General features: G+C 37.3%; 1 protein-coding gene across 5 annotated transcripts in view; it reads left to right on the plus strand.

Annotated features, from left to right (window-relative positions):
- Nucleotides 1–14,860, plus strand: part of DSE (dermatan sulfate epimerase) — a 75,233-nt gene extending 60,373 nt beyond the window's left edge. For all 5 annotated transcript variants that reach the window (XM_044757132.2, XM_014866144.3, XM_044757133.2 and 2 more), the window contains 4 exons: nucleotides 3,576–3,829; nucleotides 6,733–6,972; nucleotides 9,833–10,040; nucleotides 12,162–14,860. In XM_044757132.2, the coding sequence (XP_044613067.2) occupies nucleotides 3,576–3,829; nucleotides 6,733–6,972; nucleotides 9,833–10,040; nucleotides 12,162–13,923 (2,464 nt within the window). In that variant the 3' untranslated portion in view covers nucleotides 13,924–14,860. The remainder of the gene's footprint in view (nucleotides 1–3,575; nucleotides 3,830–6,732; nucleotides 6,973–9,832; nucleotides 10,041–12,161) is intronic.
- Nucleotides 14,861–16,852: the final 1,992 nt, after the last annotated feature.

Here is a 16,852-nt window from a genome sequence, read left to right on the forward strand (position 1 = left end):
AAAATAAATCACACTTGTTATCACTGACCTCATCAGAAAAGTCTTTAAGTACAGCATTTTTAACCCATTAGTGCTTTTGTACCATCAATTCAAATATCAACATATAATATCTTGGTATTATTATGGAAATAATTTTTAATTGAGGATCCCCTAAAAGAGTCTCAGAGACCCCAGGGGCCCATGGACCTTACTTTAAGAACAGCTCTCTAAGGGGAGAAATAATAGCTTATAAAAGGAGGGCTACAGTAAAAGTTTTCCTAACTCACCTGCTCTTAACTGACTTGCCGGTGAAATTAACCACCGTTCCTTGGGTAACCTGGCAGCAACTCTAACAGAATGCTGAATGTCAAGGTTGGTAGGCTCCCTCCCCTATGGCAGTTCATTTCTGTTCCCACCAGTTGAGTTATGTGCTTAGGAAATGTCAGTTGTATTTGTTCTCAAACCAGTTTTTGCCACTTTCACTAATACCTGTAATTACACAATTTTAATAATATTTTATAAATAGAGTAAATGTGAGTTCAAAAAGAAAAAGAACTAATGTTTCTAAAACCAACTTAAATGCCTTGGAATGAGTTACTATAGAAATTGATGTCATAATGTAGTGTGGATGAGATTTATAAAGGTTTAGGGAAAAATTCACAAAAATCTAGAAGGATTCTACATTCCTTCATATGTGTCTTTAATTTCTTCCTATGTTATAAAGAAACCAAAGCTGTAAATTGTGATGGTGTGTTATATGTGTTCTTTGCAGGAAATAACAATGAAACTGATCTGTAGACCCATATTCAAAGAAAGGGCCTTTGGCTCACCTTCAAAAGACTGATGAATATGTGTACATATAGATATTTTAAGTTGAAATAAAATTCATAAATTAATACCTGTATCATTTTTTTATGATTCTGCATTTAACCAGCTTTTCCAGTAAATTTATTAACTCCTAGTTAGGATCACATTGAGTAAGATGGTTTCTTTGCTGCCATCTATTGTGCTAGAAGCAAATTTCCTTTGGTTTCCATGACAGTAAAATATGCTCCCATCCATTATTGCATTTTGCATCCAAGCCTGGGTGAGATTGTACTGGTAAAGGACTTAGATAGCCTTGGAGCAATATAGCTATTACAGATCAGATTTCATCATGATATACTGGTGAATTTGATGGTACCATAAACTTTTTTTCTTATCAGTGTGCTAGTATTTTGTTGAATTGAAAACTGCTTGGAATAAGCAGCTGTGTGTAGGAACTTGGAAATTTTCGTCGAAATTGCATAGCAATATTTCTGGATGGATGAGAATTATATTAAATGTTCTTTTATCTATAAAAATAAGTTGATTGGTTAATCAGATGTGTCAGGGTTCAGTAGGTGGTAGCAGTTCATTGATGTCAGCTTTATCGTGGCTAGGTGTGTATGCTGTCATTGACAGATGCGTTGTGACCTGGTGTAGAGGCGCAGGACTAGGAAAGAAATGACTTGGATTCTCTGGCTGGCTCACTAATGAGACCACGCGTCTGTGAAGACTCGATTCCTAACACCCTGGCAGTGAATGTGTAGTGTGAGTTGTTTTTTTCCTAGAAGTAGGGAATTAGTTCACACTCTTCAGAGTCTGTTTACAACCAGTACACACACTGGCAAGCTGACTGGCAAAGGTAGCTTTGCCTATGACCCAATGGTTAAGAAACTCATCAACCTTAGTCATTTTAGTACCAAGCTGTATCAACAGCACAGCTAACCAAACCCTGAAATTATTATTAGTACCAAGGGGTTCCTCCAAATTCCTGATTTCATAATGATCACATATTCATTGTCAACAGTGTGGCCTAGTTTTATAGGCTTGTTCCTTCATTTATTCTTTCTTTCCAAAAATATTTATTGAGAGTCTACTATGTGCCAGACACTGTTGTAGGATTGGGGACCCGATAGTGAATACAACAGAGGAGAAAAGAAAACCCTGCACTTGTAGAACTTGAATTCTAATAGGGCATACATATGCGTATATGTATGCATATACTTATACATATACATACGTAAAAGCTAAGAGGACAAAAAGGAAGGGAAAGCAGATCTTGTTGTTTTGGGAGTGATTTTGAAATTCTGACAGAGTGACCAGATCATGTCTTTGATAGAAGCTCCTAAAAGAAGAACACAGTCTAGAAGAAGCAGTCCCTTGGAATATTTTTAAGTATTCTTAACCTGGGGTCTCTGGGGTTTGTTTGGGGAAAATATTGCATCTTAATATTCACTAACTCTAACAGAAATTTAGCATTTCTTCCAAATCATGAATGTCGATAACCAACTATAGTAATATTGGGAGAATCTGTAACTTTGTCACAGACAGGTCTCACAGATATTTTCATATCATATTATGGTTATTGTATACATCTCAGAACATTGTTTATGCTCATTACTATTTATAAATTGTGGTAGTTACTATCCCTGCTGTCAAATCTTGTTGTTTAATGCCTTAATAAAGAAACACATATATCACAATTTTTAAAAATATCTATATTGATAGTTATATTTCAAAGTCATAGATTTCCTTGTATCCCTAGGTATTGTATCTTATGAATTTTAAAACATATTGAGAAAGAAGCTAAGACTTCACTATATTGCCAAAAGAGGCTCATGGCATAGAAATGTTAAACTTTAGTTTAATCCCTAGTTGAAAGCTTTCTTCCACCTCCCACAAGTACAGCACACTCTTCATTTGTTTCTCTCTCTTAGAGATTACTCAAATACATCCTGAACAGATGGGGAGGGTTTTCTGGATAATTCCATAGAATTGTGATTGTGAAAGATCCTTTTTAGCTTCCTGTTTAACACTATTAAAATACTTGCAGAACAATGTAGCAAGTCAAGCAGAAATTGGGCTTCCTGGAAAATGACGGTTTAATACTTCACAGATCAGCTTTTATACTTCTATGAAAAATATCCGAAGGACCCGAAGGCTGTGCCGTTCATTTTATGAGAAAGAGTGAGATGTAGAAATCTGAGTTAGAATCAGCTCATTTTACTCACTTATACTAGTTTTTTAGCCACTCACTTCATCATGGCTTTGGCTAAGAGGGTCTGTACAGATTGAGAGGCGATAAACTATAGACCATGGTACCTTCACCTTGACCTAGGGGAAATAAGATGGGATATACATGTTCAACTGATTTAGCAAAGCAGCTGTCAGAATAGAATGAGAACCTCTTATACAGGTGAAAAAGAGAGGGTGAGCACTAACTCAATGGGTACTCCAGAGAATTTTGCCCTGCCGCTACACGTTAGGTGCTTCAGATCTCTTTGAATATATTCTTCTACATCTCATCAACAGTAAGAAATCAAAAGTAAAAATTCTCAACATCTTGATGTTGCCAGAAGCCTGAGGAAAAAAAGTGTTAACACTGTAATTTTCACATTAGACAAACTTTACGCTTGGGTCTCATATGGAAGGAAGTCGATTCTGTGTCGTTAAACCTCTTGGATTATATGTTCAGTTGTGCCCTTTACTTCTGAGAAATAGAGATTTAAAAAGTGTGATGAAAGCTGTGAGCCTTCTTTGCACTCATTTGCATGGTTTATTTTCCTTTACAGGTTGGTGAAAGATGCTCCTTGGGATGAAGTCCCGCTTGCTCACTCCCTGGTTGGTTTTGCCACTGCCTATGACTTCTTGTACAACTACCTGAGCAAGACGCAACAGGAGAAGTTTCTTGAAGTGATTGCCAATGCCTCAGGATATATGTATGAGACTTCATACAGGAGAGGATGGGGATTTCAATACCTGCACAATCATCAGCCCACCAACTGCATGGCTTTGCTCACAGGAAGCCTAGTTCTGATGAATCAAGGTGCGTGGACATGGCCGAGGGGAGGCCCAAGTTGACATCAGTCGTAGTAGCCATGTTGAGAGCAAAGCATTTTTATAACTAGTCTTAGTACATGTTCATACTTGGATCCTAACTAAGCCCATGAGATGAAGTAATATCTAGGGCATCTCTTAAAGAATTGAGAGACACCTCTTTCCTCATTTCAGCTAGTTACGTTAATCTGCAGGTTATTTATTTATGCCCTTTGATTGTACCAAGCCATATCCTTATAGCACAGGATCAGTGGTGGATATTCATTTTTCCAGAGAATTTTGACAGTGAAGAGATAAATGGAACTTTCAAAAGCCAAATAGGTGGTTTATTATTTGAAATGAATGTTTGTCAAACACAGATGTGTATCCTTATATCGCTACTTTTTTTTTCTCTCTAAAGACTTTAAACCACCAATCTAGATCATTTAGGTCAAACTTGGAAGTGACTTTTGTGGATTGCAAAGCTATTTTGCCTTAATGTATTATGTAATTGCTAATATTGCATCTTCTTTGTTCTTGTAATTCTGACTTAATTACAACTCCTATGGAAGTCTATAAATGATTAAATAAGATTATATTTAAGAAAATCAGCCCCCATATCACAGTGAATTATTAGAATATTAAATATATACGTGAAGCTGGGAAATCTAAAAGAATTTAACTCTTGATTATATTCCCCATAAGAATTAGTAGGCATTTTTTAGATTATCCAGCATCAGATTTTACCCAATTCTAGCTTTCTCCCTTGTCACATCAACCAACTATCACTTTTAAGTCAGTCTTAGAGGAAAAGAAACTGATACTAATTGAGCACATGACGTGTGCTAATCCTTGTCAGTATTTTATCTAATTCTCACATCAACCATATAAGTTGCCTGGGATTTGGATCCAGTTCTGGCCAAACTCAGAGCTCAGTCTCTTCCTACTATATTTTGTTGCCTCTCTTCGAATAGAATTTAATTTACAGTAATTTAAGGAAAGCTTAATGAAGAGAATGAATTTTCATCCTAGCTCTCATATCCTAGGATATGGATAAGTGGGATAATAGAAAACATTCCAGGCATGGTATATGGATGGTAGAAAAATGCAGGGCATGGCATCAATAACAATATCAATACCTCATATTGACAGATGTGAAGTTTAAAAAGGTGGTAGGCCTTGCCTCATATCTCCTGAACAGGGTTGCTGTAAGGAAAAAATAAGGAAAGTCAGGTAATGTGATAGCCAGGGAGAAATGCATAGCAGGCCAGATTTTAAGCATCAGTCATATTGGTATCCAGTTGGAGATGGAGGATACAGAGAGGAAGAGGTGAAGATGATTGGAATTTTAAACCCTAATGACTAGAGAATGGAAACTGAAAATGATCCAGAACAGTGGCCAAGGTGTGGAGCTGGATGGGAGAAGGAGCCAAGGTACAATTAACAGTCACCTCTGCACAGCCACGCCTGAGAACAGTGCTGCCCCCATGAGGTGGGAGCTGGATCTTACTTAGCCTAGGACCTTGGACTTTGGCTGGGAGCTGGTGGTACCTGGGCCTCGGGAAGCCCCCCACACCCAGCACACCTAGTAGGCTGGGGTAGAGTGTTCAGCACTGATGATCACACACATGTCTGTGGGAGTGAAGCAACAAGACTCCACCCACATTAGAAGGCAATGAGCTTAATTTTATCTCCATAGGTTGTATGTTTTAATACAAGCAAATAAAACAAACCTTAGATCTAAAGGCCTAGGTTCAGACCAAAGGTCTGTTCATTTTTAGTCATGTGCCAGAGGTCTTGAACAAGTCAACCTTTCGGTAATTTTGGAGTAATAATGCATAATTGAGTTGTTAAAAGGATTAAGTAAGATTGTGTTCAGTGCTGTGTAAATTATAACTGTTATAGAAATGTGAGTTGTTGTTACCTAAATGCTAGTCTCTCAAGAATTATAGAAAGCTAGCATTTCTGAGTCAAAAGGATTTTACAAAAATTTTTAGACTTTTAATTTCCAGTTGGGGAGGTTGAAAAATGTGACAGGTTGAAGAAGTGCTTGAATAAAATCATGTAGCTCATTTTTGGCAGATTCTGAACTCCTAGTTGATTTTTTTCACCCTTAGATTGTTACACCCATGGTCTCTCCACCCCACTGTGCGGGCTTTTCAGATCCTAAGGAATCGAAACGCACAAAAATGATGAAAAATTGTCTTCTAATGATCGACCAAATTAAAGACTGTCCATTTAGCCTTTGTACTATTTACAGCTTATTACAAATCCTATAAAATAATGGTGAAAGTTTTGTAAAGTGATAAACTAAAAAAAATATTTTCAGGGGACAGCCTGGTGGCATAGTGGTTAAGTTCATGTGCTCCACTTCCACGGCCTAGGGTTCGCAGATTTGTATCTCAGGCGCGGACCTACACACCACTCATCAAGCTATGCTGTGGCAGCATCCTACATACAAAACAGAGTAAGATTGGCATAGATGTTAGCTAAGGGACAATCTTCCTCACACACACATACAAAAATTCAAGTAGTAGTTCTTAGGAAAACTGAATAAAAGTTTCAATATACAGATCTTTTCCTGAAGACATAAAGTTATGTGCAATTTGTAATCTTAGATGTGATGTGGTTTCAGTTTGTTAAAAATTGGAAGATAACTGATACTCATTTAAAGGTTTATTTTCATTTAATTAATAAATGACCTGTATTCAAGAACTTCTTAACTTATATAATGGACCCATCACAAACCTGGAACAGCAGGATATTATTTATAATGTTGATACGTGAGAGTTTTACAAAATGCAATTTGTAATGCAACTTAGCCAGATAACTCAGAGGGTTTTCTTTGGCTGTATTTTTGTTTATGTTTTGTTGCAGCCTCAGTCATTGTTTCCATGTGTTTTCATCTTTTAGGGTATCTTCAAGAAGCTTACTTATGGACCAAACAAGTCCTGAGCATCATGGAGAAGTCACTGGTCTTGCTCCGAGAGGTGACGGACGGCTCCCTCTATGAAGGAGTTGCATATGGCAGCTACACCACTAGATCACTCTTCCAGTATATGTTTCTCGTTCAGAGGCACTTTGACATCAACCACTTTGGCCATCCATGGCTTAAACAACACTTTGCATTTATGTATAGAACCATCCTGCCAGGTATAGTGAGGACTCAGAAGTGGGAAAACATTAAACTATTGGAGTTTTTTTCTGATTATGAAAATGAGCTAAACTAAGAAAAGAAATGTGGGGTTTGAGTCATATTGAGATTAAAGATTTTTTTGAAAAATCAAAGAAGAATTCAATTCAAGAGTATTTTTAAAATATTTTGAGAGCTACATGAGGATTTGTGATTTAGGTATTGTAAAGCTTGGAGCATAATGGTTCAAATATAATAGCCCCACAGTACTTTTATTTTCGTATGTGTACAAACTTGGGTACATATACAGACTCATTTTCATGAATCTAAACATTTATGATTACATGTTAGTTTTCCTTTTTGTGTAATCCCCAGTCAATACTATTTTATTTTGTTTTTAATTTTTTCTTCCAAACTATACAGGCATGATTCAAAATTAAAGATTACACCTACATGTTTAAGTTGGAGCTTTAGTATTTTCCTTAAATATTTTAATGAAATAAATAGTATAAAACATAGAAAATTAACCAAAAAAATGAATTGCTATAAAACTCCTAATTTCTTGTTGCTGTGTAGCTTAGCCTCTTAAGAAAACTGGCTCTACAAAAGGATATATATGATTTAAGAACTTATTCATTTCTAGGAAAGCCTCATAAGTTTCCTTATTTCTAAACAGGACTAAGATATTAGAAAAAGTTTAGGAGGTAGATTTTTATCAGGATGGGTTTTTTCCCCCAATGAAATGCAATTTTTAGATGATGATTCTAGACCTACAGCAAAGAATCCAGTAGTTAAGTCTCTTTGCTCCAGTTCTATACGCATGGATTGAACAGGATCTTCATTATTGGATTAGTTATCCAAAAAATACTTCAGAGCAAGAGAACCATATTAAGATTTAGTTCAGACTTACATTCAGAGGGCTAGTGTTTTATGGCTTATTCTTAGACATTCTGAAAAGTCCTATTTTGTAGTTTATCTTGGTTAAAAAAAAAAAAAGCCCATCTAAAGCAAGGAACCTTTAAGGAATCTCAGAGCTTTGTAATTTGAGCTGAGATCTCACAGCCATCCAGATCAGGGCTTGGGTGTGCTGTGAGCTGTGTTTGTGGCTGCTTCCTAAGCTGGAAAAGACAGTATAAACATCTCTAAGAGGGAGATTCATATATTTGTGTCAATTAATCCAACAAACCTTTATTGAATATCTCTATGCCAGTCACTGTACTAGGCAGGGGATTCAAAGACACATAAAACATATCAGCTGCTTTCAGAGGATTCAGAGAATCACAGTTTATAATAAGATTCACTTGGAAGAGCATTTACTAAACTGGTAAAAGCAAAAACATTAGCTGTAAATTATGTAAGTATGGTCATGATAACATTTTAGAAGGGATTCTGTGTTAAGTCAGTGTGTTCTCAACAACATTTCTCTTTTTTCTCTACAATTGCTATTCTAGTAATGAATACAGTCGTGTCTTGCTTAGCAACAGGGATATTTTATGAGAAATGAGTTGTTAGGTGGTTTCATTGTGCAAACATCATAGAGTGTACTGAAGGGGAACAAAATTTGCCACCCCAAAATGTGCCTCTTTAACATGAAGATTGTTTTAGGGTGAAGAAGAAACAAAAGACTCAGAAAGTTTTTCTTGTTATCTCCCCCTTAACTGCCTAAAAGAATTAAGATTAAAAAATCTGTATCAGGGAGAGAGCTGTCACCTTAGCATAACATGAACTAGGTGGTAGACAGGGAGGAACTTAGAAAAGCCTGTTTGTTGGGCTCCCCTCTGTGTTCTTATGTTTCTGTGTGGCCAAACACACGCTTGTTTTCCAAACATTTCCTCCTTTTCATCTACCTATGAATTGCCTTCCTTGCCTTTGAAACTCCTGACTCTCCCCATCCCCAACATCTTCTTTTGTCTGTAGTTGAAGATGGTATTTAAGGTGAGGGCTTCGGCCATTCTGGTGAGTTTCTTGGGTTTCCTGGGTTTCTCCCACGTATGTATGTTATTAACTTTTTGTTTGTTTTTTTCCTGTTAATCTTTTGCATGTCAATTTAATTCTTAGACCAACCAGAAGAATCTAGAATGGTAGAGGAAAATTTCTTCCTTCCCTACAGCCCTTACACAAACCTAGATAGGAAAACCTACTATACGCCTAGGCTATATGGTACTAATCTTATGGGACCACCATTGTATATGCGGTCCATCGTTGACCAAAACGTTATGCAGTTCATGACTGTATGTAACTAACAAGAGAGTTAAAATACATGACACTGATATCCAGTCTTACCTTCTTTTGTTTTTCTGACCTATTCCACTATTATCTTTGTATTTGCTCTCTTTTCTTTAACTTCCAGCCGTACATACTGGCAAGATCTTCTCTGCGAATTGTTTTCTTCCTATAGAAATTCAGTTTCTCCCCTAAACTTTATAACTTCCAATTTATTGAAGCACCTTATGTTATTATCTTGGCCTATGATGTGAGGTGAGTTGGTGGGAGAGCTAGTGCTCATTTCAGATTCAGGAACTCACCATGCACAAGGGAATAATCCATGTATCTATACAAATATAATGGTATTTAGCATAGACGTTCGAAAATTAGGAAGGTGGGCAATATACGTAAGCATTAACAGTTGTGGCATTTCCATTACCAGTGGCAAGATGCCACATAACAAATACAAACTTGCACACAAGATTTGTGGAAGGCCTTCAACGAGATTCTGATTAACTGGTCTAGGGTGGAGGGTGGGCATTGTAGCTTTGCTATTTTTATCCAAGATACACAATTGATTCTAATTTGCAATCAGGATTGAAAATCATTGTTTAGACCTTTATGGGAGTATGCAGTTTTAAATTTATCTTAATTCTGTCAAACTTCTTTCCCCAGGGTTTCAAAGAACTGTGGCTATTGCAGACTCAAATTACAACTGGTTTTATGGCCCAGAAAGCCAATTAGTGTTCCTGGATAAATTTGTCATGCGTAACGGCAGTGGCAATTGGCTGGCTGACCAAATCAGAAGGAACCGTGTGATGGAAGGTCCAGGGACACCATCCAAAGGGCAGCGCTGGTGTACTCTTCACACAGAATTTCTCTGGTATGACACGTTGGGCTAGCTTTAAAGAGAAATTGTACCCAGGGTACAATGTGCTAGTTTTTTGCACTTAAAAAGAAAAACTAACCTAAAGCACTTTCTAACCCTTTCTCTGTGCCACCTAAGTACTTGTAGCTTCAATTCAATTCATATCACAGTGTTGGAAACTCTGTTAGAAACATTTCCTTACATTTAGGATCTAATTACTGTTTGCGGTTTTTGGTTTCTTGTATTACAAATGTCCTAGGCTCACACTATTTCATAGATATGCATGTTTTGACGTATATCATTTTTGAAATCATATAAAGAGAAAACCACAAAATTTAAACTGGGTTATTCTGAAAATCACACCAACAAAAAAGGTAGTAAAATATTTTGTTTTGTTTTGGTAAATGGAGCATTATAATTTTCTAAAAGCAAAGCTGTTACTAAATTTTCAAAACTATTTAAGTGTTTGACGGTATTTGACAGTTTTACTTTGATAATAAAACAACCATGTAATTTTTTTGCCTTAATCTTTTAAGCCCAGTAGGAGAAGCCAGGGTCTCCTTTTTAAGTACTGCCAAATGTATTGTTGGCATCCAATAAATTAAAATAAAAATTACAGGGAACTGGTTAATCATTAATTCCTGATGTCTTTTCAAGCTCTTGAAATTTGCGTTCAACTCCAAAATAAGCTTCTGTGGTTTCATTGCTTTTCTTCATTGTTTTTTTTTTTAATTTAAACAATTAGGAGGAAAAAAAATTAGTAAAGTGGTAACTGTCTACAGTTCAGCCAGCAGTTTTTAAAACTATTTTTGCAGATGAACTGAATATATTAATGTGCGACCATTCTGACTCCTTTTAGGGGTAGGAAGTAATTATTTAATAGTGTTTTCACTTATGCATAAATAAGCAACCAAGAGAGTTCTGTAAAGCTGGTTGTAGGAGTCAGTTTAATGCTAAGTCTAACTCGATTGAAAATCTGCCTTTATAGGGATATGACCAAAAACTGAGAGAAGGATGATGGCCAATTCAGATTGTATCTGGATTTGTTAAATGATAATAATTAAGCCAACATTATACTAGATCTAAGTAGAGACACAATTTCTGATGTCTTGACACTGAGACTCTTGAACAACAAAGACAAAACAGCCAAAATCAAGCACCAATAAGATTGTCTACCATAGGTGATTGATTCACTTTAGAGAAAAGTATCTAAGAGCTAAGAATAGGGTCTGCCTTTCTTCTCTTGAGCAGCAAATCTCAAGATCTATGAACAGGTTCAAGATCTATGAACCTGTCAAGGCTGTTATCTCAAATCATCAAAGCAAACAGTCACCTTCATTACTATATTTTGAGCCTTTCTGAATCAAAAACCTGTGTTCTTAATCACTGTGAAATGTTTATTATTGTATTACTTCGATATAAACATTTATCCTAAATAAAAATAAGCCATTTATTGTCCAAAAAGCATGACACCATCTTCAGATTAAAATAAAACAAAACCTTTGGATCTGGGCTAGGCAGTGGCAGCCACAGTTGTAAATCCTCAAGTATTAGGTCGTTTCCTGAATTTTATCCATTTTTATTCTTAGATGTAGTATTGGCAGTATGTTATCCACTATGTGAAAGTCAACTCTACTTAATTTTTTATTTTAGAGGGAAAAATGTACTCTACAAAAGTTTCAGTAATATCAGTTGTTACAGAACAATACTTCATTACAACTCAAGGCTTAGAGTCCAGACTCTAACACGAGGCTTCCTGGGATAGGAGCCCCTCAACTAGGCGTCTGGATGAGTGCTTAATTCTGTGAGCCCCAGTCGTTTGGTGGCAGCTCTGAAATGATTAAGTGAAGACTGTCCGTGTAGTAGTTAGCAGCAGCAATCATGTCAGGCTCAAACCCCAGGATCACAGTTGTAAAGATATCTTCCTCTCCCTTTCACCAAGTGCTCCCCTACACATGCTGATTATCCGTGGCTGTGTTCAGAAATGTCCCTAATCCAGTCTCCACTGCCAGTGCTCTGGGTAGCATTTGTGTGTTGTTTTCTCCAGCCACATCACCATGTGGCATCACAGTTCTGGTGTGTTATTTTTACTTCTATCAGACAACTGCTTACTTTTTTAAAAATTAATTCTTTCAGGTATGATGCCAGCTTGAAATCTGTTCCTCCTCCAGATTATGGCACCCCTACATTGCATTATTTTGAAGACTGGGGTGTTGTGACTTACGGAAGTGCACTGCCTGCAGAAATCGATAGATCTTTCCTTTCCTTTAAGTCAGGAAAACTTGGGGGACGTGCAATATATGACATTGTCCACAGAAACAAATACAAAGATTGGATCAAAGGATGGAGAAATTTTAACGCAGGGCATGAACATCCTGATCAAAACTCATTTACTTTTGCTCCCAACGGTGTGCCTTTCATTACTGAGGCTCTCTACGGGCCAAAGTACACCTTCTTCAACAACGTTTTGATGTTTTCCCCGGCTGTGTCAAAGAGCTGCTTTTCTCCCTGGGAGGGTCAGGTCACAGAAGACTGCTCATCAAAATGGTCTAAATACAAGCATGACCTGGCAGCCAGCTGTCAGGGGAGAGTGGTTGCAGCAGTGGAGAAAAATGGAGTGGTTTTCATCCGAGGAGAAAGTGTGGGAGCTTATAACCCCCAGCTCAATCTGAAGAATGTTCAGAGGAATCTGATCCTCCTGCATCCACAGCTTCTCCTGCTTGTGGATCAAATACATCTGGGAGAGGAGAGCCCCTTGGAGACAGCAGCCAGCTTCTTCCACAATGTGGATTTTCCTTTTGAGGAGACAGTGGTAGACGGGGTCCATGGGGCTTTTATCAGGCAGCGAGATGGTCTCTACAAAATGTACTGGATGGATGATACTGGCTACAGTGAGAAAGCAACCTTTGCTTCAGTGATGTACCCTCGGGGCTATCCCTACAATGGGACAAACTATGTGAATGTCACCATGCACCTCCGAAGTCCCATCACCAGGGCAGCTTACCTCTTCATAGGGCCATCCGTAGATGTTCAGAGCTTCAGCATCCACGGAGACTCTCAGCAACTGGATGTGTTCATAGCCACCAGTGAGCATGCTTATGCCACTTACCTTTGGACAGGTGAGACCACAGGACAGTCTGCTTTTGCACAGGTCATTGCAGATCGTCAGAAAATTCTGTTTGACCGGAGTTCCGCCATCAAGAGCACCACTGTGCCTGAAGTGAAAGACTATGCTGCTATTGTGGAACAGAACCTGCAGCATTTTAAGCCAGTGTTCCAGCTGCTGGAGAAGCAGATCCTGTCCCGAGTCCGGAACACAGCTAGCTTTAGGAAGACTGCTGAGCGCCTGCTGAGATTTTCAGACAAGAGACAGACTGAGGAAGCCATCGACAGGATTTTTGCCATATCACAGCAACAGCAGCAGAAGCAAAGCAAGTCAAAGAAAAACCGAAGGGGAGGCAAACACTATAAATTTGTGGATGCTGTCCCTGATATTTTTGCACAGATTGAAGTCAATGAAAAAAAGATTCGACAGAAAGCTCAGATTTTGGCACAGAAAGAACTGCCCATAGATGAAGATGAAGAAATGAAAGACCTTTTAGATTTTGCAGATGTAACATATGAGAAACACAAAAATGGTGGCTTGATGAAAGGCCGGGTTGGACAGGCACGGATGGTGACAACTACTCACAGCAAAGCCCCGTCACTGTCTGCGTCATATACCAGACTGTTCCTGATTCTGAATATTGCTATTTTCTTTGTCATGTTGGCAATGCAACTGACTTATTTCCAGAGGGCCCAGAGCCTCCATGGCCAAAGATGTCTTTATGCAGTCCTTCTAATAGATAGCTGTATTTTATTGTGGTTGTACTCGTCTTGTTCCCAGTCACAGTGCTAGCACAGAAGCTATAAATTGCTTCGTCATTTTGAGGTCACGAGTCTATGCAAAAAAAAAAAAAAATCATTGCCCTAGTTTGTCATTGGATTTTTTTCTCAGATCCATTTTAACAAAGTAAGGGGAAGATATTTTCACACAAGAAAGCAGATAAATCAGAATTGGAACAGGCAAAGAATTTATCAAAGGACTAAGACTAGCTCGGTTGTCACACGGTGTTTCTGGAAGTGTTTGGCTTGTCTAATTTAGCAGTCCACTTAAGACTACTCTAAGAAGAAACAAAGAGTCTGGTTTAAGTAATATTTTTTCTTAAGAGACACAAAAAAGATTTAGATAGAATTGGATTTTATTAATATTAATTTAATGCTATTAGCAATCTCCAGATACTGTTTTATGAAAAGACTGAAGCACACGATTCTGAGAAATACAGAAATTTTTTTTAATGGTGTAGTCATGTTGAAAAATAAATGTTGCTAAGTCCTGGTATGGTGGCATCAACTTCCACGGAGAGTAGTTCATTAGTTAAGTGAATAACAGCACCTGTATATTGGATTACTATTCAGATAACGTAGTAAAATGATGGCAGAAGATCATTAAAAACTTAAAATATATTTCCAGTAGAAAACATATATATATGAATGACTATTTCCTCGATGATGTTGGTCTTTGCACACACAAAATTGATTGCTTTTATGAATCCATTGGTTGTTCAATAAATAAGACAATAATAGGTAACTTAATTTTCTATTTTCCTTATATGGAAAACTGTTGTAGATCCAATGACTAAACTTCAGAATAAAATACTTTATATCGTAAACGTTGATTTCAATACCAAAGAAGATGGGGAATCTGAAAGTTGAATGTGATTCTTATGTTTATTAATAGAAAACTTTCTTCAACTTTATTTTGCTAAATAAACATGATATTTGTGATTTTTCTATAGTGTCTTTCTTCTTTTTTCCTTTACATTCAACACGTATGGAACAATTTTGAAAACTTTGAAGAGACATGTTTATTTGGACATGCGTTAACTAAATTTATGATGTAGTGTTTGAATTGAAAGAAGTAATTTTGCTGCTTATTTGCTTTTTAGTTGCTTAAACATATTTTAAACATTTAAAAGAAAAGCCAACTTCTTTTTTGTTTGTGAGGAAGATTGGTCCTGAGCTAACATCTGTTGCCAATCTTCCTCTTTTTACTTGAGGAAGATTGTCACTGAGCTAACAACATCTGTGCCAGTCTTTCTCTATTTTGTGTTGGATGCCGCCACAACGTGGCTTGATGAGCGGTGCTGGGTCTGCACCCGGGATCCGAACCTGTACACCTTGGGGCGCCAAAGCAGAGCACGTGAACTTAACCACTACACCACCAGCCGGCTCCAAAAGTGAACTTCTGATATTTAAGTAATACCAAACTTTTAAAAACATACAATTTTGGGGGCTGGCCCCGTGGCCGAGTGGTTAAGTTCGCGCGCTCCGCTGCAGGCGGCCCAGTGTTTCGTTGGTTCGAATCCTGGGCGCGGACATGGCACTGCTCATCAGGCCACCCTGAGGCAGCGTCCCACATGCCACAACTAGAAGGACCCACAACGAAGAATACACAACTATGTACTGGGAGGCTTTGGGGAGAAAAAGGAAAAAAATAAAATCTTAAAAAAAAAAAAACATACAATTTTGGTACTTATCTTCAATCAAGTCCTCAGGCAGTAACAGCAGCACCGAGTCCTGGAAACCTATTCCACAGTTATACTTCAGCATAAAAAAATGAGATACTTAAAAGGAACTTAAGAGTAAACTGTCTTACATTCAGCATATTTGAGTCTCATATGTTTCTCCCTTGAAAAGGGAAAATCCATTGGGCTCAAATATTATAATAAGAGCACATTCACTGATTTATAGGTCTAAAGTAATAACGATCTTTTCCTTCTGCTTGTCCTTTTTGTTCGTGGAAATACCAGTATGTAAGAGAAAATAAGAATACTGAGAAACTCTTTGGAGCACCTTTTTGCACTTCTAATTTTGAACCTTCTTACAGAAAGAAAAACAAGTTTGACTTTTAACTGTGCTTTGCTCATTATACTTGGAACCTAGAAAGTGACTTCTGAGGAAGTATTTTTTTTTCTTTCATGAGAAGGGTCTCTAGGGAGGATGTCATTACACACTGTTTAAAAGAATAATGTTTTCAAAAGAATAATGCTTCCGTTTGTCCTGCATGGATGCTGTTACTAGGATTTAAATTTGCTTTATGTGACAGATTCTCCATTTACTTAACCTCATTCAACATTCCTCTCTTCTACTCTTTCTCATTTAAAAGGGTGAATTGTCTGAAATGATCAAAAGAATTTTGAAAAAAAGGGAAAATTGCTCTTTGAGGCTACCCAGCAAACCTGATCTCAGATCCAAAAACTCAGACATACTTTCTAATTGAGATGAAAAGTGCAAGCAAGTGCCAAAGCCAGCTTTCCTTTTGTTTCCATTAGGTTAGGGCAGACATAAATTCGTCACCATAGCATCATCCCATCTAACACGTTAGCTCATTTTTTAAGTAATTTTTTAAAATATGGTAATCACGTATCTTTAAAACAATTAATTAAGTGAAGTTTTTTCCTTCTAATGGACATCATATTTATTTCACTTAATAAGAAATTTCCACAAGTAGGGACTTAAATGGTTAAGTAAAAGAAACAAATTCTGAAACAAATCACAGCTCTTCATAATGAGGCGTGTTTTATATCAGGGCTAGTCCATATTTGAATAAAACTAAGAAACTCTTTGTATCTTCAGGAAAACCAAGCAATGTTATGTCTCTCTTGAAACGGAGTAATCAATTATGGAATCTGTTTTAGTGCTGCTCACTATGAAAGGAGTGTTTCAAGTTCATTGGATAATACGCGAGCTGTTGTTCAGAGGATTGGCAGGACTTTTAGTCCTGG

Source organism: Equus asinus, chromosome 24, assembly GCF_041296235.1.
Source record: "Equus asinus isolate D_3611 breed Donkey chromosome 24, EquAss-T2T_v2, whole genome shotgun sequence".
Taxonomy (NCBI): domain Eukaryota; kingdom Metazoa; phylum Chordata; class Mammalia; order Perissodactyla; family Equidae; genus Equus; species Equus asinus.